Source organism: Erythrolamprus reginae, chromosome 1 (genome assembly GCF_031021105.1).
Source record: "Erythrolamprus reginae isolate rEryReg1 chromosome 1, rEryReg1.hap1, whole genome shotgun sequence".
Classification (NCBI taxonomy): Eukaryota; Metazoa; Chordata; class Lepidosauria; order Squamata; family Dipsadidae; genus Erythrolamprus; species Erythrolamprus reginae.
Window position 1 is genome coordinate 145,481,861 of NC_091950.1, and position 26,130 is coordinate 145,507,990.

The 26,130-nt window shown below is 45.0% G+C and overlaps 1 protein-coding gene across 1 annotated transcript; it reads left to right on the plus strand.

Annotated features, from left to right (window-relative positions):
* The first annotated feature begins 17 nt into the window (after positions 1 to 17).
* UNC93B1 (unc-93 homolog B1, TLR signaling regulator) lies at positions 18 to 26,000 on the plus strand. Its single transcript, XM_070727984.1, has 12 exons — positions 18 to 178; positions 637 to 740; positions 6,898 to 7,039; positions 9,660 to 9,813; positions 11,263 to 11,424; positions 12,734 to 12,863; positions 13,069 to 13,162; positions 17,541 to 17,665; positions 21,007 to 21,189; positions 21,863 to 22,136; positions 23,045 to 23,163; positions 24,453 to 26,000. The coding sequence occupies exons 1-12, from the start codon at positions 169 to 171 to the stop codon at positions 24,756 to 24,758; spliced, it is 1,803 nt and encodes a 600-aa protein (XP_070584085.1). The 5' UTR covers positions 18 to 168; the 3' UTR covers positions 24,759 to 26,000.
* Positions 26,001 to 26,130: the final 130 nt, after the last annotated feature.

The following is a 26,130-nucleotide window of genomic DNA, read 5'->3' on the forward strand; positions in this document are numbered from 1 at the left end:
TACGCGTAGCTCTCAGCCCATCCCACCCGAGGCGGAAAAGAGAAGTGAATCCTCGGTGTTTCTGAAGGATCGCGTTGAAAAACCGACAATTTTATAGCGTTGCTTCATTCAGTCTGCGAGGAAGAGCGTCGCGCTTGCAGGACAACTGGCCCCAAAGCGGGAGGGGTCATGGAGGAAGGTACGTTTCCCCCCTACCACCACCCCCAGCACCTTCTGGGTTGGAGAGTATGGAAGGGGATCGGGGGCAACTCCAAGATCTCCCCAGTCACCGCGTCCCTTTCGGGGTTTCCGCTCTTAGGTTTTGTCTCCTTCAAAGTGCACAGAAAGTGTATAGCGCGCGCGATCCTGGCGTGCCCTCCAGTTAAGCGCAACTTTGATCCCGAAGACAACTCGCGGTTTTTTTTTAAGCCCTGATCTGACTGGCGCTTTCCCTTCCCTTGTTTACCCGCTACAGGGTTAGTACAAGGTTTGTTTGGGAGCAAGGAGGAAGTGCAGCAGGGAGCGCGCTTTGTGGAAAGGAGAAACGGGGCGCACTGGAGATCCGAGGGCAAGGCTTGTCCGTCCCTGCCTGGGCGCAGCTCCGACGCAGGGGCGCGGACTAGTAGGACTTTCGTTTCCTCTGCATGTTTCCTACAGGCTGCAACATGTACGAGGAGCCGCGGGAGGGCGGGGGACCTCCGGAAGGACGCGAAATTGATGACGTGATGAATGGACCTGTCCCGAATGGGGCAAATGTACAGGTAAATAACTTCCTCGGTCAATGTCGCATTGCATAGCATACATTAATCCAGAATATTAATATCAGACATTAATCCAGAAATACTTCACAAGAAGAGTCCTCCACTCCTCATGCAACAGATTACCCTACTCGTCCATATTTCAATTACTACGTTTAGAAAATTTACAGCTACGCCGCCTCCGAACTGATTTAATTATTGTTCATAAAATCATACATCACAATGTACTACTTCACCTTTAACAACACAAGAGCACGCTATAGATACAAACTAAATGTAAATCGCTCCAAACCAGACTGCAGAAAATATGATTTCAGCAATAGAGTGGTCAATGCCTGGAATTCACTACTGGACTCTGTTGTTTCCTCCCACAATCCCAAAATCTTCAACCTTACATTATCTAAAATAGACCTCTCCCCTTTTCTTAGAGGTCTGTAAGGGGCGTGCATAAGTGCACCTTCGTGCCTATTTTCCCTGTCCTTAATGTCTTTTTATCTTTTCTATCTCTACTTTATACTTATATTATGTTAAACATACTACAATACTACTGTATATTTGTATTACAAATAAATAAAATATATAAATATATTTTATAAATATATAAAATATAAAAATATAAATATATAAAAATAAAATATATAAATAAAATAAAACAATTGAGAGAATCCAGAAATATTTCACAAGAAGAGCCCTTCACTCCTCCGCTCCCAACAAAATACCTTATTCCACCAGACTTGAAATACTGGGATTAGACAATTCACAACTGTGTCACCTCCAATCTGATCTACGGTAACTATAGTTCACAAAATCATATACCAAAATGCCCTTCCTGTTAATGACTACTTCACCTTCAACCACAGCAATACACGAGCACATAATAGATTCAAACTAAATGTAAACCACTCCAAACTCGACTGCAGAAAATACAACTTCAGCAATAGAGTGATCAATGCCTGGAATGCACTACCTGACTGTGATTTCTTCCCCGAACCCCAAAAACTTTAACCTTAGAGTGTCTACAGTTGACCACTCCCTGTTTCTAAGAGGTCTGTAAGGAGCGTGCAAAGAATAGAATAGAATAGAATTCTTTATTGGCCAGGTGTGATTGGACACACAAGGAATTTGTCTTGGTGCATATGCTCTCAGTGTACATAAAAGAAAAAGATACATTTGTCAAGAATCATGTGGTATAACACTTAATGATTGTCATAGGAGTCAAATAAGCTATGAAGAAACCATCAATATTAATAAAAATCTTAGGATACAAGCAACAAGTTACAGCTATACAGTCCTAAGTGGGAGGAAAAGGAAGATAGGAATGATGAGAAAAAAAACCTAGTAGAAATAGAAGTGCAGACTTAGTAAAAAGTTTGACAGTGTTGAAGGAATTATTTGGAATTATTTGAAGGAATTATAAGGGCACCACTGTGCCTACCGTCCCTGTCCTATTATCCTCTTTTATCGTTATTTTTTATTTATGTTATGTTTATACAAACTACTACTATATATATTTGACAAATGAATAAATACATAAATAAATAACATCCAAGGAGCTGGATGAGTTTGGCCCACTCTTTACATCCCTGCCCACCTCGCCAGCTTTGACTCTGACTTCAGAAACTAAGCGAGATGACCTTTAGTTGTGGGATAGTCTGGGTCACAGTAGTCCCCAAACTTGGCAACTTTAAGACTTGGGGACTTCACCTCCCAGAATTCTGGGAGTTGAAGTCCACAAGTCTTAAAGTTGCCAGGTTTGAAGACCTCTGGTCTGGGAAGTCATAAAAGCATCCCAGAATAAGACAGTGGGAAATCACTTGCACATTGTTAGGTGGAAGATCCACTCACAATATGGAGCTGTCTATGAAATCGCTGCGTGGCCAGCTTGCTTAAGTGTATCTTAGCTTACAGGACAGGACAGAACAGAATTTTATTGGCCAAGTGGGATTGGACACACAAAGAATTTGTCTTGGTGCATATGCTCTCAATGTACATAAAAGAAAAGTTCATCAAGAATCATAAGGTACAACACTTAATGACAATCCAGATACAAATAAGCAATCCAATCATATTAGGAACCAGTCAGTATAACACAGTGGTACCTCTACATTGGTACAGCTGTACTGTATATCAGCGTTTCCCAACCGGTGTGCCGCGGCACACTAGTGTGCCGCGAGACACTGTCAGGTGTGCCGCGGCGAGAGGCGGCGGAGGAGAGTGGGCGGATCGGGCGGGCAATGGGGCAGGGCGGAGAAGCCAGGGGCGCGTTTGGCCGGAGGCACCTACTGCTGCACCTCCCTGCCCCTGCCTCCCCACGGTGCCTCCGGCCAAATGCGCCCCTGGCTTCTCCGCCCTGCCCCATTGCCCACCCGATCCGCCCACTCTCCTCGGCCGCCGCCTCCTGCCTTGGGGCGAGCAATCCGGGAGTCCGGGACTGTGTGGCTTTGCGCCATGAAGAGAAAACGGCCGACTTTTCCCTGCTGCCGTTTTCTCTTCATGGCGCAAAGCCACACAGTCCCGGACTCCTGGATCGCTCGCTTCTCCGGTCAGCAAAGCCATCTGCCCAGGAAAGCGCCGCGCTGGCCGGAGAAGCGAGCAATCCGGGAGTCCGGGACTGTGTGGCTTTCGGCCGGGCTAACGGGAGGCGGCGCGAGGCCGGGCGCTGGGGACGTCTGGGAGGGCGAGGAGGCCGATGGCTGCTACGCACTCCACTCTCTCTCCGGCTCTCTCTCGCTCTTTCTTTTTCTCTCTGTTGCTGGCGTGGTGAACGAGAGAGAAAGAGAGAGAGAGAAAAAGGAGGGGAGAGAGAATGAGAGAAAGAAAGCAAGAGAAAGAGAGGGAAAGAAAGCAAGAGAGAGAGAGAAAGAAAGGGGGGAAGGAGGGAAAAACATAGAGGGAGGGAAGGAGGGAGAGAGAAAGAGAGCAAAAAAGAGAGGAAGAAAGAAAGAAAGAGGGATGGAGAGAAAGAAGGGAAGGAAGGAAGAGAGAGAAAGAGGGAGGGAGAAATAGAATGAAATGGAGGAAGAGATATATTTTTTGTCCAAACTTTTCTTTAGCCCCCCCGGTCCCCCCCTCCCTTCAGTGTTCCCCAGAATTTTGAAAACATGAATAATGTGCCGCGGCTCAAAAAAGGTTGGGAAACACTGCTGTATATCATACAAATTAGTCTTTGGTTTTCACTCTACCATACATTTCCAACTCACACGAACCTCATTCCTCACAGAAAGCTTTAAAAATAGGCCTGGTATCTTCATTTCTGCTGACCATAAAACATACAGAACATGTAGAGCTCACCACAAACCCATCAATACTCATATTTTTTTCCCTGTCTATCTGCATCAGTAAGAAGATGCAACCAATTGCTGTACATGCAACCAGGAATATGCCATAGGTATTTTTTTCACAATAGCTATCACTTTTCTAGATAAGAACCCGGTGTTCAAGATTTTTTTGCCTCTTCTTAAGAACCATTTTCTTCTTAAGAACCTGAGGCCGGAAAAATTTCCCAGGAAATTTGAGAGTGGCACGAAGGCCCAGCCAGTTTCCTGCCATTCCCCCTTAATCCCAGCCATCGCAGGAATTTCTGGGCTGCCAGAGGAGCCTTTCAGGGTATTGGAGGTGTGTGCTCTTCCTCGCCACCTCAGAGTCCCTCTTTTTTTTTAAAGTATTGGATTTTTTAAATTCCCCTTTCCTCACCTTCTTCCTTCGTCGGCGACTCCTCCTCCTCTTCTTCCTCCTCCCACCCAAATTCCGAGCTTTTATTTCTTTCCCAATGGGTTTACACGCATTATTTGCTTTTATATTGATTCCTATGGGAAAAATTGCTTCTGCTTACAAACGTTTCTACTTAAGAACCTAGTCATGGAACGAATTAAGTTCTTAAATAGAGGTACCACTGTAATTGATAAATCTAAGGTAGCTTTCCACAACTTGGTGCTCCTCTGAGATGTGGGTTTTCAGATTCCATCAGTTGCCAGACTGGAAAAGGTGTTTTTTTTTTAATTAGTTTGATTTATATGCCACCCAACTCCCTAAGGACTCTGGTTGGCTTACAACAATAAGAACAATATCTTAAAAAATCAATTTAAGGCATAGTTTAAAACTCATTAAAAATCATACATATCTCTTATGGATGGATCTAGATAATAACCTCATTTAATCAATGGCCCCAGGCCTACGGGAAGGCTAGTAGGGTTGGGGCGGTATGAATCTCCGAGGGTAGCTGGTTCCAGAGAGCTGGAGCCGCTACAGAGAAGGCCCTTCCCCGTGGCCCCGACAACTGACAGGACCCAGAGGAGGCCAACCCCGTGGGCCCTTATCCGTCACTGGGAGTTATGCTGGGAGCATAAGGAAATTATCTGAGGAAATTTTCTTGTGTGTGGTGTGCATTTGTCTGTGTATTTCGTCTATTGTAAATTGTTTACAGAGTTTAAAGAACATTGATTTTTGGAGGGGAGAAGGGCAAACATATAACAAGTGATTACCTTCCTCATTCTTATTCTTTCAGAACTAGTGCTGGAAAGATGGAGCCTGCCCAGTCTGACCGTGTGTATGTATGCATGTATGTGTGTATGTATGTATACGAAGTAATATTTTGCAGTATGGCTTTAAACCAGCCTAAGTATGCCGTTTCTTACAAGTTGCAACCTTCTTCAATGCCTTTTTCAGGGAAGTGTTTGTTTTAAAGCTGGAATACTCTGTGGCATTTTCCCAATGCATAAACTGCAGTATTTTGTCAAGGTATTAGAGGCAAGTCTTTGCTACCTTGATATGTTTATGCCTTTATAAGTGCTAGAGGGATATTTCATATTTTGTTGTAACTAGCACTTTCATGCATCTTCCAAATTTGCTCTGAACGTGATTGGATACAATTCTTGCATTTCCCCCCCATTTTTAAAGAATGATCATTTCTTGCATACAACATTTAAATGCCAGAATGTATCACTTTAAAAGCAACAAAATGAGATAAAGCTACCCTCATTCTTAGACCTATTAACTTTACCTAAACAATAAAAAAAAGCCTTTTAAAAAATTACAAGGGAGTTATTTGTAACCATTAGGAAACAAACATACATATTTATTTATTCATTCATTCATTCATTCATTCAATTTTTTATGCCACCCTTCTCTTTAGACTCAGGGTTGCTTACAACATGTTAGCAGTAGCACTTTTTAACAGAGCCAGCCTATTGCCCCAACAATCCGGGTCCTCATTTTACCCACCTCGGAAGGATGGAAGGCTGAGTCAACCTTGAGCCGGTGATGAGATTTGAACCGTTGATCTGCAAATCTAGCAGTCAGCTTTAGGGGCCTGCAGTACTGCACTCTACCTGCTGCGCCACCTCAGCTCCATATATTAGATCTGATGATGAAATTTATTTATTTAGTTATTTATTTATTTATTAAATTTGTATGCTGCCCCTCTCCGTAGACTCGGGGCGGCTCACAGCAGTAATAGAAAAAACAATGTACAATACAAATCTAATATTTAAAACTAAAAACCCATAATTTAAAAAACATGCAGACAACATACCATACATAAACAATATAGGCCTGGGGAAGTTATCTCAGTTCCCCCATGCCTGACGGCAGAGGTGGGTTTTAAGGAGTTTATGAAAGGCAAGGAGGGTGGGGGCAGTTCTAATCTGGTTCCAGAGGGTCGGGGCCGCCACAGAGAAGGCTCTTCCCCTGGGACCCGCCAAACGACATTGTTTAGCCACTTAAGGACTTTTAATTCTCTCAAAACGCTTTCTCTGCAGCAATGCCATATGTATTCTATTTCATAGAAATGATAAACATTTTTTTAAAAAAATTGAATGAGGCAGTGAATAAAATTCAATGAAGCAAAATAATGATTGGGTGTAACCTTCCCTTGACATCTGTTTCTGGAGAAGCCATCTGCATGTATTGTAATCATACTAAAAGTTTTACCTATACATACATATGTACATATGGGCTTGTATATGTGCTCCTCAACACTAAAACTACTTGCATTCATTGCCTGTCTTCCCCAAAACAGCCTTACATTGCAGAATAGAGCTCTTAGACGGCTACCAATCTTGGCTGAAATCCTAGCTTTGACTGCAGAGCTGTCTGTCTCCGTATAATCTTAACCACTTTGCAGAGCATTTTTCCCAACTCCTTATGGTGCTTCTGTCTTCAGCTGGAGGACTTTGTGGGGGCTCATGCAGAATATAATGAAGAAGAAGAGGAACGAAAGTACTTCCGCCGTAAGCGTCTTGGAGTTGTCAAGAACCTTTTGGCAGCCAGCATAGCAGGAATGCTGACCTATGGGGTTTTTCTAGGTAGGCATTGCAGGAGTTACCATTCTCTCCTTCTGCCATAGAATTGTTTATTTGTTAATTTATTGTTAGACAAATTTACAAGCTTTTTTTTCTGAATACTGTATCACTAAACATTGTACACTACAGGGTGCGTTCCAAAAGTAATGCAATTGAATTTCCCGCACTGCTCCTATTGGTTGGAGTGGGACCGAAGCACTTGGAGTAGGTGGGAGGGATGCTAAGCTTTGCCGCGGAACCGGTCTCAGTGCCCTCCAAGCTGTGAAAGCGGCAGGACGTCAGTTATTGTAAACTTCTGCACGTCGGCCGTGTCACACAAAAAATGGAATCGACGATCTTTGCAACGTATAGAAATCGAACCTGATTATTTGGACAACGTCATCACTGGTGATGAAACCTGGGTTTTTGAATACGACCCAGAAACAAAACGCCAAAGCTCTGAGTGACACACCGACCAGTCCCCCAAGCCCAAAAAGGCAAGAATGAGCAAATCAAAAGTGAAAACAATGCTCATTGTCTTTTTCGACAGTAAAGGAGTGGTCCATAAGGAGTTTGTTCCTCAAGGACAGACAGTTAACGCTGCCTACTATGTGGTTGTGCTGGAAAGACTCCGAAAAAGGGTCATCAGGACCAGAAAACACATCTCTGCTACCTGGCAACTCCATCACGACAACACGCCTTGTCACAACGCGCTACAAGTCTGCGAGTTCCTGGCCAAACACCAGGTGCCAACACTGCCCACCCACCCACCCCCATAGTCCTGATGTCACCCCAGCAGACTTCTTTTTGTTCCCTCAGATTAAGGCAGCCCTGAAAGGAACCCGTTTTTCATCCATAGAAGAGATCCAATCAGCCGTGACAAAGACCTTGCGAGAGGTCCCCGAAGACACCTTCCAGGGCACGTACTGGTCATGGCAAAGTTGCTGGAAAAAATGTGTAGAGGCCCAAGGACAGTACTTTGAAGAATTTTAAGTGTTTGTGCAAATCTGTTCAATGAATTACTTTTTTTAAATTACAGTAATTGCATTACTTTTGGAACGCACCCTGTATACACATCACCCGATCTGCTTGTATCCACTAAGCATTCAGGCTTATACAGATTGGAGGTGGAAAATATGCATACAGAGGATGATATGGTCAAAATACTCATCTAATAATTGTGCTTGTGGTGTAGTTCAGTTCCTACATCATGCAGAAATGTAACTTGGCTTGTTTGGTGTGGGATTGGTATGCTGTGAAAACTCAGTCTTTCTGATTTGTAATTTGTGATTTACTATAATCACAGAGACCAATAAGATCACACAGAGTCAGCCTCCCCCGCGGTCCCATCGACTAAACAATGCAGGTTGGCTGGACCACGAGGGAGGGCCTTCTCTGTGGCTTCCCCAGCTATATGGAACCAACTACACCCCCTCCCCCGATGTCTGTACTGCTCCCACCCTACTGGCCAAAAGGCCACGAAGACCTGGCTTTGCCGGCAGCCCTGGGGACCATGAATTGTACATCCTTCATGTCTAAACTGTGTGAATGGTGTGTATGCATGCGGTTATGTCTGTTTTTATAATAAATGGGTTTTTATTACAGGTTTTAGTTTTAGATATAACATTAGACTTCTTTTATTGCTTGTATCTTTTGTATTTGTATTATTATTTTGTAAGCCGTCCTGAGTCCTTCAGGATTGGGCAGCATAGAAGTGAGGAAGGAAGGAAAGAGAGGAAGGGAGGAAAGAGAGGAAGGAAGGGAGGGAGGAGAGGAAGGAAGGAAAGAGAGGAAGGGAGGGAGGAGAGGAAGGAAGGAGAGGAAGGAAGGAGAGAGAGGAGAGGAAGGAGAGGAGAGGAAGGAAGGAGAGGAGAGGAAGGAAGGAGAGGAGAGGAAGGAATGAAGGAGAGGAAGGAAGGAAAGAGAGGGAGGGAGGAGAGGAAGGAAGGAAAGAGAGGGAGGGAGGAGAGGAAGGAAGGAGAGGAATGAAGGAAGGAAGGAAGAAGAGGAAGGAAGGAAGGAGAGGAAGGAAGGAAGGAGAGGAAGGAAGGAAGGAAGGAAAGAGAGGAAGGAAGGGAGGGAGGAGAGGAAGGAAGGAGAGGAAGGAAGGAAAGAGGAAGGAAGGAAGTAGAGGAAGGAAGGAAAGAGAGGAAGGGAGGGAGGAGAGGAAGGAAGGAAGGAGAGGAAGGAAGGAAAGAGAGGAAGGAAGGAGAGGAAGGAAGGAAAGAGAGGAAGGAAGGAAGGAAAGAGAGGAAGGGAGGGAGGAGAGGAAGGAAGGAAAGAGAGGAAGGAAGGAAGGAGAGGAAGGAAGGAAGGAGAGGAAGGAAGGAAAGAGAGGAAGGGAGGGAGGAGAGGAAGGAAGGAAAGAGAGGAAGGAAGGAAGGAAAGAGAGGAAGGGAGGGTGGAGAGGAAGGAAGGAAAGAGAGGAAGGAAGGAAGGAGAGGAAGGAAGGAAAGAGAGGAAGGAAGGAAGGAAGGAAGGAGAGGAAGGAGAGGAAGGAAGGAAAGGGAGGGAGGAGAGGAAGGAAGGAAGGAAAGAGAGGAAGGAAGGAAGGAAGGGGGATCACAGGGCTAAACGATTGAAGCCTTCTACAGCAGCTGAATGACAAACCAAGGCCAAAAATGATTAATCCTTGATTTTCCAGGCCTGCTTCAGATGCAGCTCATCTTGCATTATGATGAGACCTACCGGGAGGTGAAATACAGCAACCTTGGGCTACAGAATATTGATAGCAAAATGCTGCTGGGCATCAGCCTCACACCCCTTGCGGCATTTCTCTATACTCCAATATTTATCAGGTAAAGCTTTTGCGCTAGATCAATTTTATTTCTGCCTCCCCGCCCCCATGTATTCTTTGAACTGTGGTTTTTGTTCTGCCGGCGTGTCTCAACCGCCTGTAATTACAGGGTAATTAGTCCCGGAAAACACACACCACACGATAAAAGGAAAACCCAAAAGTTTTTATAAACAGAAAAACAGAAACAGCTCCCTTTTTAAATGTCAAAGGGATTTTCTGGTACACACAAGGCACAGGTTAAATGCAGTCCAATTGCTCACCCAATAACTGGGAAATTGAGTATTTATTTATTTATTTATTGGATTTGTATGCCGCCCCTCTCCGCAGAGTCCAATTCTAAAGTCCAAAGAGTCCACACACACAATCCTGAACAGCAAAAACCACGATCATGACGAACCAATGAATCAGATAAACTGCCATGAGGCTAAAACACCAGGCTGCACTTTTATCTGTACCACTAATTACAGCAGCCCCACCCAACCACAGGTGGCCTCATTTTCTCTTGTAATGATCCTTCAGTTGTTGTCTCCTATGCATCACTCTACGCATGCGTGGATGTGTCATTCATTCTTGTTCAGAATCCAGGAATGATACAGATGACTGATCTCCTCCTGGGCTGTCTGCCAAACTCCCCTCTTCCCTGTCACTCATGCTTCCTTGGTCAGAGGAGACTTCGTCGTCAGATTCTACTAGGAGCAAAACAGGCCTGCGGCATGTGGATGTCTCCCCCACATCCACCTCCACATTCCTTGGGGCAGGAGCTGGGCCAGAGCTAACCACAACAGGTTTTAAAACGAGAAAAGCTCAAAAGCCGAACATTCAGAACATGTAGAATCCAGGCCCCTCTCTATATTTTATTTATTTATAGTTTGTGTTGGAAGGGACTCTGTGGGCTTTCTAGTCCAACTTCCTGCTGGTGCAGGAGACCCTATACCATCCTAGACATATGGCAGTCCAATCTCCTCTTGAAGGTCTCCAGTGTTGGGGTGTTCACAACCTCTGCAGGCAGACCATTCCACCGGTCGATCGCTCTCACTGTCAGAAAGTTCTTCCTTATTTCCAGATTGAATCTCTCCTTGGTCAACTTCCGTTCGTTGCTCCTTGTCTGCCCCGCTGGTGTCTTGGAAAACAGGGTGACCCCCTCCTCTACATGGAAACCCCTTAAGTACCTGTATACTGCTATCATGTCCCCCCTGGCCCTCCTCTTCGCTAGACTATCTACGCCCAGTTCCAGCAACCTTTCTTCATATGTTCTGGTTTCTTTATCACTCTGGTTGCTCTCTTCTGTACTTTTCCCAGAGTTTCAATGTCTTTTTTTGTAGTGTGGAGTCCAAAATTGAATGCAGTACTCTAGGTGATGTCTGACAAGGACATCATAAAGTAGTATTAGTACCTCTTTAGACTTAGGTTATATCCCTCTGTTGATTGATCCCTCTGTTTATCTTTCCAGATTTTTTGGAACTAAGTGGATGCTGTTCTTAGCAGTGGGCATCTACGCACTTTTCGTCTCCACTAACTACTGGGAGCGCTACTATACTTTGGTGCCATCTGCGGTGGCGATTGGGGCTGCCATTGTGCCTCTTTGGGCATCTCTGGGCAACTACATCCTCAGGTGAGCCAGATTGCAAAGATTGGGCTGGGCAGGAGAAACAAAGACTCAAGGCTGGGGCTTTATCATATTTGTTCAACTTTCTGCCAGCTTGATAGGTCTCCTCGGTGGTACTATTTCCCAGACTCACCTAGGTATTCAGGCTGTTTCACATTCTATGGATGGTGATAGGGGGAAATGCACTACCAACTACAGTGGTACCTCTACTTAAGAACGCCTCCACTTAAGAACTTTTCTAGATAAGAACCGGGTGTTCAAGATTTTTTTGTCTCTTCTTAAGAACCATTTTCTACTTAAGAACCCAAGGCCGGAAAAATTTCCTTGGAAATTTGAGAGCAGCACGAAGGCCCAGCCAGTTTCCTGCCATTCCCGGCCATCTCAGGCTTTTCTGGGCTGCCAGAATAGCCTTTCAGTGGTTCTTAAGGAGGTTTTGGCAGTCCAGAGAGAATGAAGCATTTTCCTTTCTCTGGGTGTTTGGAGAGGGAATAAACCTCTGCCAGCACCCAGAGAAAAGAAATGCTCCCTTCGCTCTGGGCAGCGACTGTCCTCTTCCTCTTCTTCCTCCTTCTCCTCCCACCCAAATTCCGAGCTTTATTTATTTATCTATCTATCTATCTATCTATCTATCTATCTATCTATCTATCTATCTATCTATTGGATTTGTATGCCGCCCCTCTCTGTAGACTCGGGGCGGCTAACAACAGTAATAAAAACAGCATATAACAATCCAATATTAAAACAGTTAAAAACCCTTATTATAAAACCAAACATACATACAGACATACCATGCATAAAATTATAAAGGCCTAGGGGGAAAGAGTATCTCAGTTCCCCCATGCCTGGCGGCTGAGGTGGGTTTTAAGAAGCTTACGAAAGGCAAGGAGGGTGGGGGCAATTCTAATCTCTGGGGGGAGTTGGTTCCAGAGGGCTGGAGCCGCCACAGAGAAGGCTCTTCCCCTGGGTCCCACCAAGCGACATTGTTTAGTTGACGGGACCCAGAGAAGACCCACTTTTTATTTCTTTCCTAATGGTTTTGCATGTGTTATTTCCTTTTACATGGATTCCCATGAGAAAAATTGCTTCTACTTACAAACATTTCTACTTAAGAACCTGGTCACCGAACGAATTAAGTTCTTAACTAGAGGTACCACTGTATTTGGATGCTTTTGCCCCATGTAAGCAAGTTCATGGCTGCTCCCATGTGAAGAAGTGGTATGCAGTTTAGCATAGGCTTTACAGCAGTCTTCTGGGAATGGGAAACGATGCTTTGTCCTACCAGACTAGCCCATGACCTCTTTTTCTGCACCAACAGGATGGCCCAGAAATACTATGAATATGTGAACTACAAACTGGAACATGTCCAGGAGCAGAAACGGGCACCACGTGGCGCCTACAATTCCTACATCATTATCTTCCAGGCTGTCTTCTACGGCTTCTTCTTTGTGAGAACTCTGCCAACACAACCTAGTGGGTTTGCGGGAGGAAGAGATGGTAGATAGCGCCCTATGCAGTCCCCTCTTGTCAATTGGGAAACAGCCGCTCCATTGCTAAGCCTCAACATTTCAGAAAGGTCCTTCGTGGGGGGCTTAATTTTCTCCTCTCCCACCGCTAATGAAGATGACAGCTTCTTCCATTCCTGTTTTCCAGTTGAGCTTTGTCTATGCCCAGTTTCCCATGTTTTTCTTCTTGAAGAACTATCTCTTCGGGCTGAACCACACACTTTCTCAAGTCAAGAATTGTGGTGAGTAGCTAAGAGGGCTGCTATAATTTGGCCAGAATGGAACATAATTGGCTTTTCCCTAGGGCAGTGATGGTGAAACTTGTTTTGCTCAGTTGCCAAAAAGACGCACTCACGCACAATAGCCTGCACACGTGTGTCCACATCCATGATGCAATGTCGTTTTCCCCCCCACGCATGCATACATAACCCACGCCCCGTGGTCCCCCCTACACATGCTCTTAGGCCTCACTGAAGTCTCCGGACTTCCAGTAGCCCTGTTGGGCAGTTTTTTTGCCCTTCCCAGGCTTCAGGAAAGCCTCTGGAGCATGTAGGTGGCGAAAAACAGGCTCAGTGTTTTTCACCATCCACAGGCTCCATATGCTTTCCTGCAGCCTGGGAAGGGCAATAATGCCCCCCTGCCCTCCATAGAAACATAGAAGACTGACGGCAGAAAAAGGCCTCATGGTCCATCTAGTCTGCCCTTATACTATTTCCTGTATTTTATCTTAGGATGGATATATATTTATCCCAGGCATGTTTAAATTCAGTTACTGTGGATTTACCAACCACGTCTGCTGGAAGTTTGTTCCAAGAATCTACTACTCTTTCAGTAAAATAATATGTTCTCACATTGCTTTTAATCTTTCCCCCAACTAACCTCAGATTGTGCCCCCTTGTCCTTGTGTTCACTTTCCTATTAAAAACACTTCCCTCCTGAACCTTATTTAACCCTTTAACATATTTAAATGTTTTGATCATGTCCCCTCTTTCCCTTCTGTCCTCCAGACTATACAGATTGAGTTCGTTAAGTCTTTCCTGATAAGTTTTATGCTTCCACCATTCTTGTAGCCCGTCTTTGGACCTGTTCAATTTTGTCAATATCTTTTTGTAGGTGAGGTCTCCAGAACTGAACACAGTACAGTAGTACCCCTAGATATGAGCATAATTCGTTCCAGAAGAGAGCTTGTATCTCGAGCAAACTCGTATCTGGAACAAATTGCTTTAGACTTTGTTTTTCCCCTCCGAGATAACCAAAAGCAAGGATTCTTGCGCCACCTAGTGGATGCTCGGCTCGTATCCCTTGGAACTTGAACAGAAATGTCTCTCCCCCTCCTGGCTCGTATCTGGAAATACTCACATGTGGAGCAGCTCGTATCTAGAGGTACTACTGTATTCCAAATGTGGTCTCACCAGCGCTCTATACAGCAGGATCACAATCTCCCTCTTCCTGCTTGTTATACCTCTAGCCAGGGCCGCCGATAGACGGGTATTACTGGGACTGCTGTCCCGGGCCCGGGCAAATTGGAAAATTGGGGGGCCCCGGGCCCCGCAGCCCCCGTTCCCCCCCCCCGCTTGCCAGTTCTCGCTTTGGTATTTCTCCGGCGGAAGCAAGGCGGTTGAGTTGCTCCGAGGTTCCGCTTCCAAGCAACCGTTTGCCGCCCCCCCCCCCCGCAAGCCCCCTGCCCGAAGCTGCAAGCACGAGATCCTGGGGTGAGGGGGAGGCGGCAGTCCTGCACACACACCGCGGCTGCCTAATTCAGTCCCGGATTCGTTTCACCCGCCGCGCCCCCCCTGCCCGGCTCTCCACTCCCGCGCACGTGGCGGGCGCTCCCGGGTGGCGCACTCGGCGGATCCAGCTGCGCGGGATGGAGCGGGCTCGGGGCGCAGGTAGGGCGCGGGCGACAGGCGGCGGCGGGGAGGGGGGGCAGCCAGGGTCCGGGTCGCGCCCTCCGCTCTCCCGGCGCTGCCGTGCCTGGAAGGGAGGAGCGGGGAGCCCCGAGGAGGAGGAGAGGAAGGGGGAGTGCAGGGAGGCTCCGGTGGCACGAAGGAGCCGCTCGATGGAGGAGGGCCGGACGGGGGAGGCCGGAAAACCGGGCGCTTCCCGGCAGCGCTCCCCCGCGGGTTAGGGGGTGGTGCCTGAATCCCCTGGCAGGCGGAGGAAGAAGTCGGCCGGCCGGCAGGCTCACACGCCCTTTGGGAACTCTCTCGGGCGCTCGATGGTGCTGAGCGGAACGAGGAGCACGTAGCTGGGGGTGGTGGGCAGGGGGCAGGCATTCTCACAGTGGGGGCCGCCGGCCGGCGAAGGCGATTTTGAATGTCGGGTGTGCGGGCTGACGCGCGCTCTCTCCATCTCCCTGCCAGCCCGCCCGAATATTCAAAGTAAGAGCGAAGGTTTTTCACTTTCGCCAGCCTCCGGAGAACGAGAGAGAGTGAGAGCGACGATAGAACAAGATAGAGAGAAAGTGTGTGAGAGAGAGAGAAATAGGGGGAGAGAAAGAGATAGCAAGAGAAATAGAACGAGAGAGAGAGAGTGTGAGAGAGAAAGCAAGAGAGAGAGAAAGAAAACAAGACAGGGAAAGTGAGAAAAAGAGAGAGAGAAAGAGGGGGAGAGATAGAGAAAGAGAGAGAAAGAAAACAGAGATGAGAGAGGAAGGAAGAGAGAGAGAGGAAAAAAGCAAGATAGATAGAGAAAGTAAGAGATGAGAGAGGAAGGAAGAGAGTGAGAGAGAGGAAGAAAGCAAGATAGAGAAAGAGAGAGAGAGAAGGAAAGAAAGAAAGAAAGAAAGAGATGAGAGAGGAAGGAAGAGAGTGAGAGAAAGAGAAAGAAAGCAAGAGAGAGAAAGAGAAAGAAAGAAAGAGATGAGAGAGGAAGGAAGAGAGTGAGAGAAAGAGAAAGAAAGCAAGAGAGAAAGAGAAAGAAAGAAAGAGATGAGAGAGGGAGGAAGAGAGGAAGAAAGAGGAAGAAAGCAAGATAGAGAAAGAAAGAAAGAGATGAGAGAGTAAGGAAGAGAGTGAGAGAAAGAGAAAGAAAGCAAGAGAGAGAAAGAGAAAGAAAGAAAGAGATGAGAGAGGAAGGAAGAGAGTGAAAGAGAGGAAGAAAGAGAGAGAGAGAAGAGTGGAAGGAAGAGAGAGAGAAATGATAGAAAAAAGGGGAGAAAAAAAGAGAAATGAGAAAATGATTGAGGCAGAGAATGACAGAAAAGAGAGAGAAACAGAGAGAGAAGTGATTCTTGATTTAAAGCATATGGTAAAAGCACTTAAATAATAACAGAGAAAAAACCCCAGCCCTCACCTGTTTTTATTAATAGTTTTGCTGGTTGTTTTAGTTTTAATAGTAATGGATTTTGGTTTTTTTAAATTATTATTGACAAAATTGAATGGGTCCAAAGACGGGCTACAAGAATGGTGGAAGGTCTTAAGCATAAAACGTATCAGGAAAGACTTCATGAACTCAATCTGGAGGACAGAAGGAAAAGGGGGGACATGATCAAAAAATTTAAATATGTTAAAGGGTTAAATAAGGTCCAGGAGGGAAGTGTTTTTAATAGGAAAGTGAACAGAAGAACAAGGGGACACAATCTGAAGTTAGTTGGGGGAAAGATCAAAAGCAACCTGGGAAAACATTATTTCACTGAAAGAGTAGTAGATCCTTGGAACAAACTTCCAGCAGACGTGGTTGGTAAATCCACAGTAACTGAATTTAAACATGCCTGGGATAAACATATATCCATCCTAAGATAAAATACAGGAAATAGTATAAGGGCAGACTAGATGGACCATGAGGTCTTTTTCTGCCATCATTCTTCTATGTTTCTATTAATTTCTTTTAATAAAAAAGAAGGTATTTACTGTATTTATTTATTATTTATTTATTTATTTCTATGCCGCCCAGTCCCAAGTTTTTCCTTATTTCCAGATTGCATTTCTTCTTGGTGAGGTCCCGCCCATTGCTTCTTGTACTACCTTCAGGTGGCATGGAGAATAAATAGATGCCATCTACTCTGTGGCAGCCCTTTAAGGATTGGGAAACTACTATTATATTCCCCCTCAGTTTTCTATTTATTGAGCTAAACATACTCATTCTCTTAGCCCTTGGTCATAGGATTTAGCCTCTAGGCCAGGGGTGTCAAACTCAATTTCATTGAGGGCAACATCAGGGCTGTGTTTGACCTCAGAGGGCCGGGGGAGGGCTTGCCTAGGGTGTGGCCATGGTGGCATGGCACGGGATTTGGGGGGCAGTAGTTTTAAAATGGCTGGGTGGGCCCCGGACACTTAGGCTGTATGGGGCCCCAAAATTCCTGATGGCAGCCCTGCCTCTAGCTATGCAGCCAAGCATTCTACTTGCTTTCACATCACCCGAATGCACTGTTCACCCATATTGAGACTGTCAGAAATCACTACCCCTAAATCCTTCTCCAGCATGCACAATGTACGCTGGAGCAGAGATAGGACAATCCCTCGCGTGCCCTCAGATGTGGCTGCCCGTGCCACCTTTGGAACATGTGCCATAGGTTCACCATCACTGAATCACTTGGAGCTTTATCTCATTCTCTTCTCCGCTGTTTGTCTAACTGGTCTCTCCTTACCATAACCCAATCTCTCTCTCTCTCTTTTCTAGGGACTGCAAGCCATGGGATCCTCGTTGGGTTCAACACCACAGTTCTCCAGAAATTGCCGCGCAGCAGTGAACTCATCATAGTGGAGAGTGTGCTGATGGGAGTAGCCTTCCTCTCCATGCTTATGGTATGTCCTGCAAAGGTTTATTTATTTATTTAATAGATGTACAGTATATGGGCCACCCAACTTCCACATGGTGACTTCAGGTGATGTACAGCATTAAACCCTACCTCGCATGTGACCAGATTACTTAGGGGACCATCTTCTCAGACATCCCAGTGGCTGGTCAGCTTCCACAGAGTCGGCCTTCTCCAGGTCCGGTCAGTTGACAATGTCACCTGGCAGGGCCTAGGCGAAGAGCCTTCTCTGTGGCAGCCCCAGCCCTATGGGACGAGCTTCCCGCAGAGATTTGTACTACCCCCCCCCCACTCTCCCTGCCTTCCGCAAAGCTCTGAAGATCCATCTATGCCGGCAGGCCTCAGGCCGTTGAAACTTTGATATCTTGCCCTGCCCAATGAATGAATGTAGGATGTAATGACACATGAATCTGCTTGCTTGTTTTTAACTGGGGTTTCTTATAATGCAATTTTTGTAGATTTCTAATATGTTGTAAGCCGCCCTGAGTCTCTGGGGAGGCATAGAAATTCAATTAATTAATTAATTAATTAAACAAACAAACAAACAAGTAAATAAGTAAATAAGTAAGTAAATAAATAAATAACCAATAATAGCATTTGGCTAACTTATTTTTAGATAGTGGAATTCAGCAGCAGGTTGCATTTACCTGCAAACCAGTGCGCTGCGCACGCATCCTCTTCATTTGGGCGCGCCCCTGCGATTTTGCTCCCGTGCATGTACAGGAAGCAAAAATGCACCGAAATGTTACGAGGGGACACTCATGCGTGTGTGTGTCCCCTGGTCACATTTGAAAGCAAAAATATCACTGAAATCTCACACGCGCGTCTCCTCATGAAATAAAATCAAGAAAAAAGAGGTCACCACCACCCGATGGACCGGCACCCGAGCGGTCGCACGCAAATTGTGCAATTTTGCAGCCGCTACCAGTGTGCAGTTGCCTTCTATAAGACATCCACATTCCCACCTGGAATAATCAGAAGTATTGGTTGATCAACGTGTTCCTGTTTTGCATGGGTTAGCAACTTCCGATCCCTAAAGCAGTGTTTTTCAACCAGTGTGCCGTGAGACATGGTCAGGTATGCCGTGGAGCTCAGCAAGAGAGAGAAAGAGAGAGAGAGAAAGAGAGATAAAGAAAGCAGGAGAGAGGAAGAAAGCAAGAGAGAGAGGGAGAAAGAAAGGCAGGGAAGGAGGGAGAGATAGAAAGAGAGCAAAAAAGAGAGGAAGGAAGGAAGAGAGAAAGAAAGGGATGGAGAGAGGGAAAGGAAGGAAGAGAGAGAAAGAGGGAGAGAAATAGATCGAAAGGGAGGAAAAAAGAGAGAGAGAGAGATACATTTTTTGTCCAAACTTTTTTTAGCTCCCCCACTCCCCGCCCCGCTCAATGTGCCCCATGATTTTGTATATGTAAAAAATGTGCCGCAGCTCAAAAAAAGTTGAAAATCACTGCCCTAAAGCATTACATACATGCAGGAGGATATTCTGCCTTTTTTGAATTATAAGACACTCTTATGCTCTGAATGTAGCTTTTTTCAGACTTTTTTCCCCAGCCTTAACAAGGTGCTAATGATCTTTCAGGCTCTTTCAGGCTTGTAGGCTTGTTTTAATTGCAACCCTCTCTGAAAAAGGTTTTTTTCAGCCCTAACGAGGTGCTAACAATCTTCCAGGCTTGCAGGATTTTTTCGTTGCCACTCCCTCTGAAGAAGGTTTTTTTTTTCCAGCCTTAAGTCTTTGCAGGCTTGTTTTCATGGTTACTCCCTCTGAAAACGTTTTTTTCAGCCTAACTAGGAGATATAAAATAATGTGCTGAAGCTGATCAGATTAGGAATGCTAGCCAGATGAATAACTAGTAGGTAGATCCCCCCCCCCCCTATTTCCCTCCCCCAAAACTAAGGCATGTCTTATACTCCGTTGTGTATTCTCCAAAAAAAATGCAGTATGTAAGCATGGACATTTGCACTACATGTAGCTATGCTGCTACACCATGACAAAAATAACTAGGTTGTAAATTGTCTCCTAATATATTTATCTATACTGTCCTTGACATACGACAGTTCATTTAGTGGCCATTCAAATTACAAGGGCACTGAAACTTACGTTATGACCATTTTTCACACTTACGACCTTTGCAGCATCCCCATAATCATGTGATCAAAATTTTAATGCTTGGCAACTGGTTCATATGTGTGACCCTTGCTGTGCCCCAAGGTCATGTGATCACCTTTGGCGGCTTTCTGACAAGCAAATTCAATGCAGAAGCCAGATTCACTTTAACAACCAGATTACTAACTTACCAACTGTGGTGATTCACTTAACAACTGTGACAAAAAAAGTCTAAAATGGAGCAAAACCCACTTAACAAATGTCTCACTTAGCAATAGAAATTTTGGGCTCAATTGTGGCTATAATTATGATCACCTGTATTACAGTTGTAAAGTTGAACAGAAATACCGTATTTTTCAGAGTGCAAGACACACCGGAGTATAAGATGCACCTTAGTTTTTTGGGAGGGAGGAAAATAGGGAAAAGTATCTGCTTACCAGGTATTCATCTGGCTAGCGTCCTTAGTCTGGTCAGCTTCAGCACATTATTTTATCCCCTGGTTAAGGCTTTAAAAAAACTTAATTCAGAGAGCGTAACAATGAAAGATCTTGCAAGCCAATTAGAGTTGGGAACATCATTAGCACCTGGAAAGAAACATCTGGAGCAAGTAGAGTAATGGGAAAAAACCCTGCAAAGATTTAGGGCTTGGAAAACATCCTTAGCAGAGAGTAACAATGAAAGAGCTTGCAAGCTGGTGAGAGCTAGGAACATTGTTTTCACCTGGTTAGGGTTGGAAAGAAACCTATTTGGAGCAAGTTAGAGCAATTAAAAAAACCTGCAAAGATTTAGGGCTTGGAAAACATTCTTCGCAGACAGTAACAATGAAAGAACCTGCAAGATAAGAGCTGGGAAGATCGTTAGCAGTTAGTTAGGGCTGAAAAAAAAAGCTACATTCAGAGTATAAGACACACCCAAATTATCAGCCTCTTTTAAGGAGGAAAAAGGTTTGTCTTATACTCTGAAAAATACAGTAATCCATTTCTCTATTTTGCCCACAGCACGATAGAATTAAACCTGAGGATAGGCCTACCGTTGAAAATGCCATTTTGTGTGCATCTGTTCTGTGATCTCTACTATTTAGGCAGATTTATTCAATACAAGCAACCATGATTTAAAATGTACTTGCCTGATCCAAATCTTTTGCTTTCGCTGATATGGGGGAAGAGAAAGTCAAGAGACCTACGTCTTCCCTCTCCTTGTCGTCATCCTTCAATGGCCTTTTGTTTCTACAGGTGCTTCTTCTGTGTGGCTCTGCTTATCGCCCCACGGAGGAGATTGACCTGCGCAACATTGGCTGGGGCAACATCTTCCAGCTGCCTTTCAAGCACATGCGAGATTATCGTCTGCGCTGCCTCCTCCTCTTCTTCATCTACAGTGGCTTTGAAGTGCTCTTCCTTTACACTGGCTTTACTTTGGTATGTGTATGTTCTGCACCAGCTAAGAACATAGCAAAACACACCGTTTGTTCGAACTTGTTTTAATCAATAACCGACGGCTAAAAACTGTCTTAGTAGAGGTCTCACACACATACGAACTTACAGGAAGTATTTTCTGGCAAAAGCCCCACTGTTAATTAGTCATCATTAACAGTTGGCATAAGTTCAGAAATCATAGAAGAGCAGTTAGTCTTTGATAGCTCACAAAGTTTGGCAAAATGCCCAGAAGTTGTCTACAAATAACTAACTGAAGCAGATAAACAAAGCAGAGATTTCCCAGACACTGAACCACACGAATTTCAGACTAGGGGAGTGGCCAATTAGCCTCAAGTCTTACTCCCGAGTAGACCTCCTCTGGAGTAACCACTCCTGCCTTTTGGCAGCTCTGTGTGCTTGTGCATTAAGAGGTTCTGGAGGTTCTGAAGGCCTTGGCTGAACCACTGCGTCTGGTACTGAGGCCTCTGCCAGCCTCCTCACTGTCCAACTCAGGTATCAGCTACATGGGCCGATGGCCCATCGATCTCCTCTCAAATGGGATCCACTAGCTGCACGGGCTGCTGGCAGGCCACAACAGTGTAAGCTCCTCAGATAGGAGGGAATGGGCACACAATGAGGTCCGTAAGCGGAAGCTTTCTTTCCTTATCTGTTACAGAACTATGGTGTCTGTTCTATCGGCCTGGAACACATGGCTTATATTCTCACCGCTTATGGAATCGCATCTGCTGTTGGCTCCACTCTGGTACTAACTGTGCTGAAGCTGCCTCGTCAAGTTCCCCTCCTTACTGGAGCTTTTATTCACGCCATCATCTTGATTGGCCTCTTCTGCTGGGAGCCTCAAGCCAAAAATTTAGCTGAAGCACCCATAATCTACCTGGTGGCTGCTTTCTGGGGCCTTGGCAGTGCCCTCAACAAGACAGGGATCAGCAGTAAGTAAATAACGTTGCTCTGTGACACGGGTTCCTCTCCTGGAACAAACAGATCTTTGCTCCTGCGCTGCTCCAAACCAAATGGTCTGTCCATGGAACTTGCTGGGCTCCCTGTGCAGCAAGAAACACATCCAGGCAAACTCTCTTCTCCCTCATACATCCCAGCGGCCTGTTAGGTCCCACAGACTCGGCCTTCTCCAGGTCCCATCAGCCAGACAATGTCATCTGGCAGGGCCTAGCAGAAGAGCCTTCTCCGTGGTGGCCCCGACCCTATGGAATGAGCTCCCCTCGGACATCCGTACTGCCCCCACTCTCCCTGCCTTCCATAAACTTTTAAACACCCACCTCTGCCGGCAGGCCTGGCGCCATTGAAATTTTAACACCTTGCCCCACCCAATGAATGAATGAATGTGTGGTGGACGATGTATGAATCTGTTGTTAACTTTTAATTATGGGGATTTTAATCTGTACATTTTATTTAAATTTCTACATGTGGTGAGCCGCCTTGAGTCTCGAGAGAAGGGCGGCCTAGAAATCAAATTAATAAATTAAATAATAAATAAATAAATAAACTGAATAATAAAAGCAATTTCCTCGGATGATGCACCACATGGTGATCATGCTTTGCTTCTTAAAGCAATATTCAACTGATTGCTTAAAAAGCAAAACATTTAAGTTTTTCAACTGCTTCTCCCCCGAATATCTTTAATCTTCACTTCCCAGAGAAAGATAGATTCTTCATCAGTGCTTTCTTGTTAGCCAGGTTCCCTCTCTGTAACTTTCCTCTGTAACTTTCCAGCCAGCTAGTGTTGGATCACTGATGGGAGTAAAAAAACATGAGAGAGAGAGAGAGAGAAAGTAAAAATGCAGTGTCACAATTCTGATGATGTCCCACTCTTTTCCTGTAGCACTTCTGGGGATGTTTTACGAAGACAAAGACCGCCAGGACTTCGTCTTCACCATCTATCATTGGTGGCAAGCCTGTGCCATGTTCCTTGTTTACTGCGGGACAAATATACCTATGAAGGTGAGGGAGGCAGCGGGCACAGAAGAGAATTCTACAGGTGGAAGGATAGAGCACATTTTTAAAAAAATTTGGGGAAAATGCAGATAAGATATAAAGCGGGAAAGGGGAGAGAATTTCTCTCCAGTCGAGTGTCAACCTGACCTGAGAAGAGTGACGTAATGAAGAGACCATTAAGGCAGAAGACTGACAAGAAAAGATGACTCTTCCTGAGAAAGAGAAAAGCATTAGAAAGAAACTCAACCGTGCCTTGATTATATTTGCATTCCTTCACACTTGGCAATACGAGAGAAAAACTCTAAAGCAAGGCAGGATGTTTTGTGTGCAACTTTCAGGATAGCGGTGGGCTCCTACCAGTACAGCTAATTGCGGACAACTCCGCGGCTCTGGTGCGTGAGTGTGGGATCCAGTGCAATTTTGCTTCCCGCACCTGTGCAGGTAGCAAAATCTCGCACGGGGACACAGGTGCATGTGTGAGTATTGTATTGGCAGTTCTGTGTTAGCAAAATCTTCAGAAGAGAAGGATTTAGGGGTAGTGATTTCTGACAGTCTCAAAATGGGTGAACAGTGCAGTCAGGCGGTAGGGAAAACAAGTAGGATGCTTGGCTGCATAGCCAGAGGTATAACAAGCAGGAAGAGGGAGATTGTGATCCCCTTATATAGAGTGCTGGTGAGACCACATTTGGAGTACTGTGTTCAGTTCTGGAGACCTCACCTACAAAAAGATATTGACAAAATTGAACAGGTCCAAAGACGGGCTACAAGAATGGTGGAAGGTCTTAAGCATAAAACTTATCAGGAAAGACTTAATGAACTCAATCTGTATAGTGTGGAGGACAGAAGGGAATGGGGGGACATGATCGAAACATTTAGATATGTTAAAGGGATAAATAAGGTTCAGGAGGGAAGTGTTTTTAATAGGAAAGTGAACACAAGAACAAGGGGACACAATCTGAAGTTAGTTGGGGGAAAGATCAGAAGCAATGTGAGAAAATATTACTTTACTGAAAGAGTAGTAGATGCTTGGAACAAACTTCCAGCAGACGTGGTTGGTAAATCCACGGTAACTGAATTTAAACATGCCTGGGATAAACATATATTCATCCTAAGATAAAATACAGGAAATAATATAAGGGCAGACTAGATGGACCATGAAGTCTTTTTCTGCTGTCAGTCTTCTATGTTTCAGTGAGGTTTTTTTGCTTCCCCGCATGCCCACCACTGGTTCAGGACAAAATAAAGCACCACCTGAATTTTGTTGTTTGGTAACTAACAGCGGCTTTCCCTTCCAGGCTAAATTATCCATCCTGCTTGTCACTTTGGTGGCGGCCGTGTTCTCCTACGTCTGGATGGAACGTAAGATATCCCAGAGTGTTCCCCACCGTCTCCCTAAGATTCCCAAGCCTCGCCACAAACTGCGAGGTTACCGCTACCTGGAGGAGGACAACTCTGATGCCACTGATTCAGAGGAAGAAGAGGAAGAGGGCGAGCAGAGGGAGGCGGAGGCAGAAGACAATGAACCTGATGGCCCACCACCCCGCCCTCGGCGGAGGAGACAACCTGCCTATGGGGAAGAAGTTGGGGATATCAGGGGGTAGTTCCTGTTTTGTCTTCACTGTGACCCTCACAATATGGGCCAAAGACTAGGAATTTCAAGTGCCTTAGATTTCAACTTCCCGCTACATCACTAACATTTTCTTCTTGGGATTGGTCTGACTGGGTGAATTACGTCCTTGGTATATCTGGGCCCATGTTTTAGTCTGAAGAATGGGCCATTTGAGTGCTTCTAAGCTTGGTCGTTTCCTTTCAGATGTTTCATTATCCAAATTAGATAACACGATCAGTGTAGCAAGAAGTGAAATTTGCTCTCATTTTATATTCTAATATCTTGCCTTGTCAGTGTTGGCCGGAATGGGGTTTGCTGGGTCATTTAAAATAATTTATTTATAATCAGTCAATTTTAGGACTTCCCCTGCTTTGTCCTCACTCTTTAACAGTGGGAGTTACTAGGTACTCAAGTACAAATTTCTTTGAAAGAGACTTAATTAATTTTGAAATATGAGTACAGTGGTACCTCTATTTAAGAACTTAATTCGTTCCATGACCAGGTTCATTAGTAGAAAATTTTGTAAGTAGAAGCAATTTTTCCCGTAGGAATCAATGTAAAAGCAAATAATGCATGCAAACCCATTAGGAAAGAAATAAAAGCTCGGAATTTGGGTGGGAGGAGGAGGAAGAAGAAGAGGAGGAGAAGAAGGTGAGGAGAGGGGAATCAAAAAAATCCAAAACTTTAAGGCTTAAAAAAAAAAAGAGGGACTCTGAGGCGGCGAGGAGAAGTATGTGCCTCCCATACACCTGGCGTGAGGCTGCCTCCCATACACTGCGCCAGAGAGAAAAACCCAGGGGAATGACAGGAAACTGGCTGGGCCTTCATGCCGTTCTCAAATTTCCTGGGAAATTTTTCCAGGCTCAGGTTCTTAAGTAGAAAATGGTTCTTAAGAAGAGGCAAAAAAATCTTGAGCACCCCGTTCTTATCTAGAAATGTTCTTAAGCAGAGGCGTTCTTAAGTAGAGGTACCACTGTACTTTCAAAAGTTATTTATGAGATAATCCTTGGGAAGCAAGCAAGGAAGGAAGAATATACTGATACTTAACGGGTACTTATGAGATATCATTTTGGAAACAAGAAAGGGAGAGCAATAGACTGGCCTTTCTTATCATTTTAACATACAATGATATATACAAAAATATATTAAAGCCGTTTCTAAGGTGACTGTGTCCATAAGTGAAATAAATAAAAAGATGGAAATGTCAAATAAACCATTCAATATTTACATTTAATCCTGGCAATTTAGTACTATCTTAAATATCGTTTGTGGTCACATGATTGCACATCTTGGCAACAGCGGCTCTGGTAGTCCTGGTTACAATCGTAGGCAAACACCTCACACTGTTCCTGATCTGCTGTAAT

Bases quoted from the DNA above. Each gene is read 5' to 3' on its own strand.
- UNC93B1 (XM_070727984.1), top strand. The intron at 17,666-21,006 runs GTATGTCCTGCA...TTGTTTCTACAG, and splicing joins CCTTCCTCTCCATGCTTATG to GTGCTTCTTCTGTGTGGCTC. The intron at 22,137-23,044 runs GTAAGTAAATAA...CTTTTCCTGTAG, and splicing joins CAACAAGACAGGGATCAGCA to CACTTCTGGGGATGTTTTAC.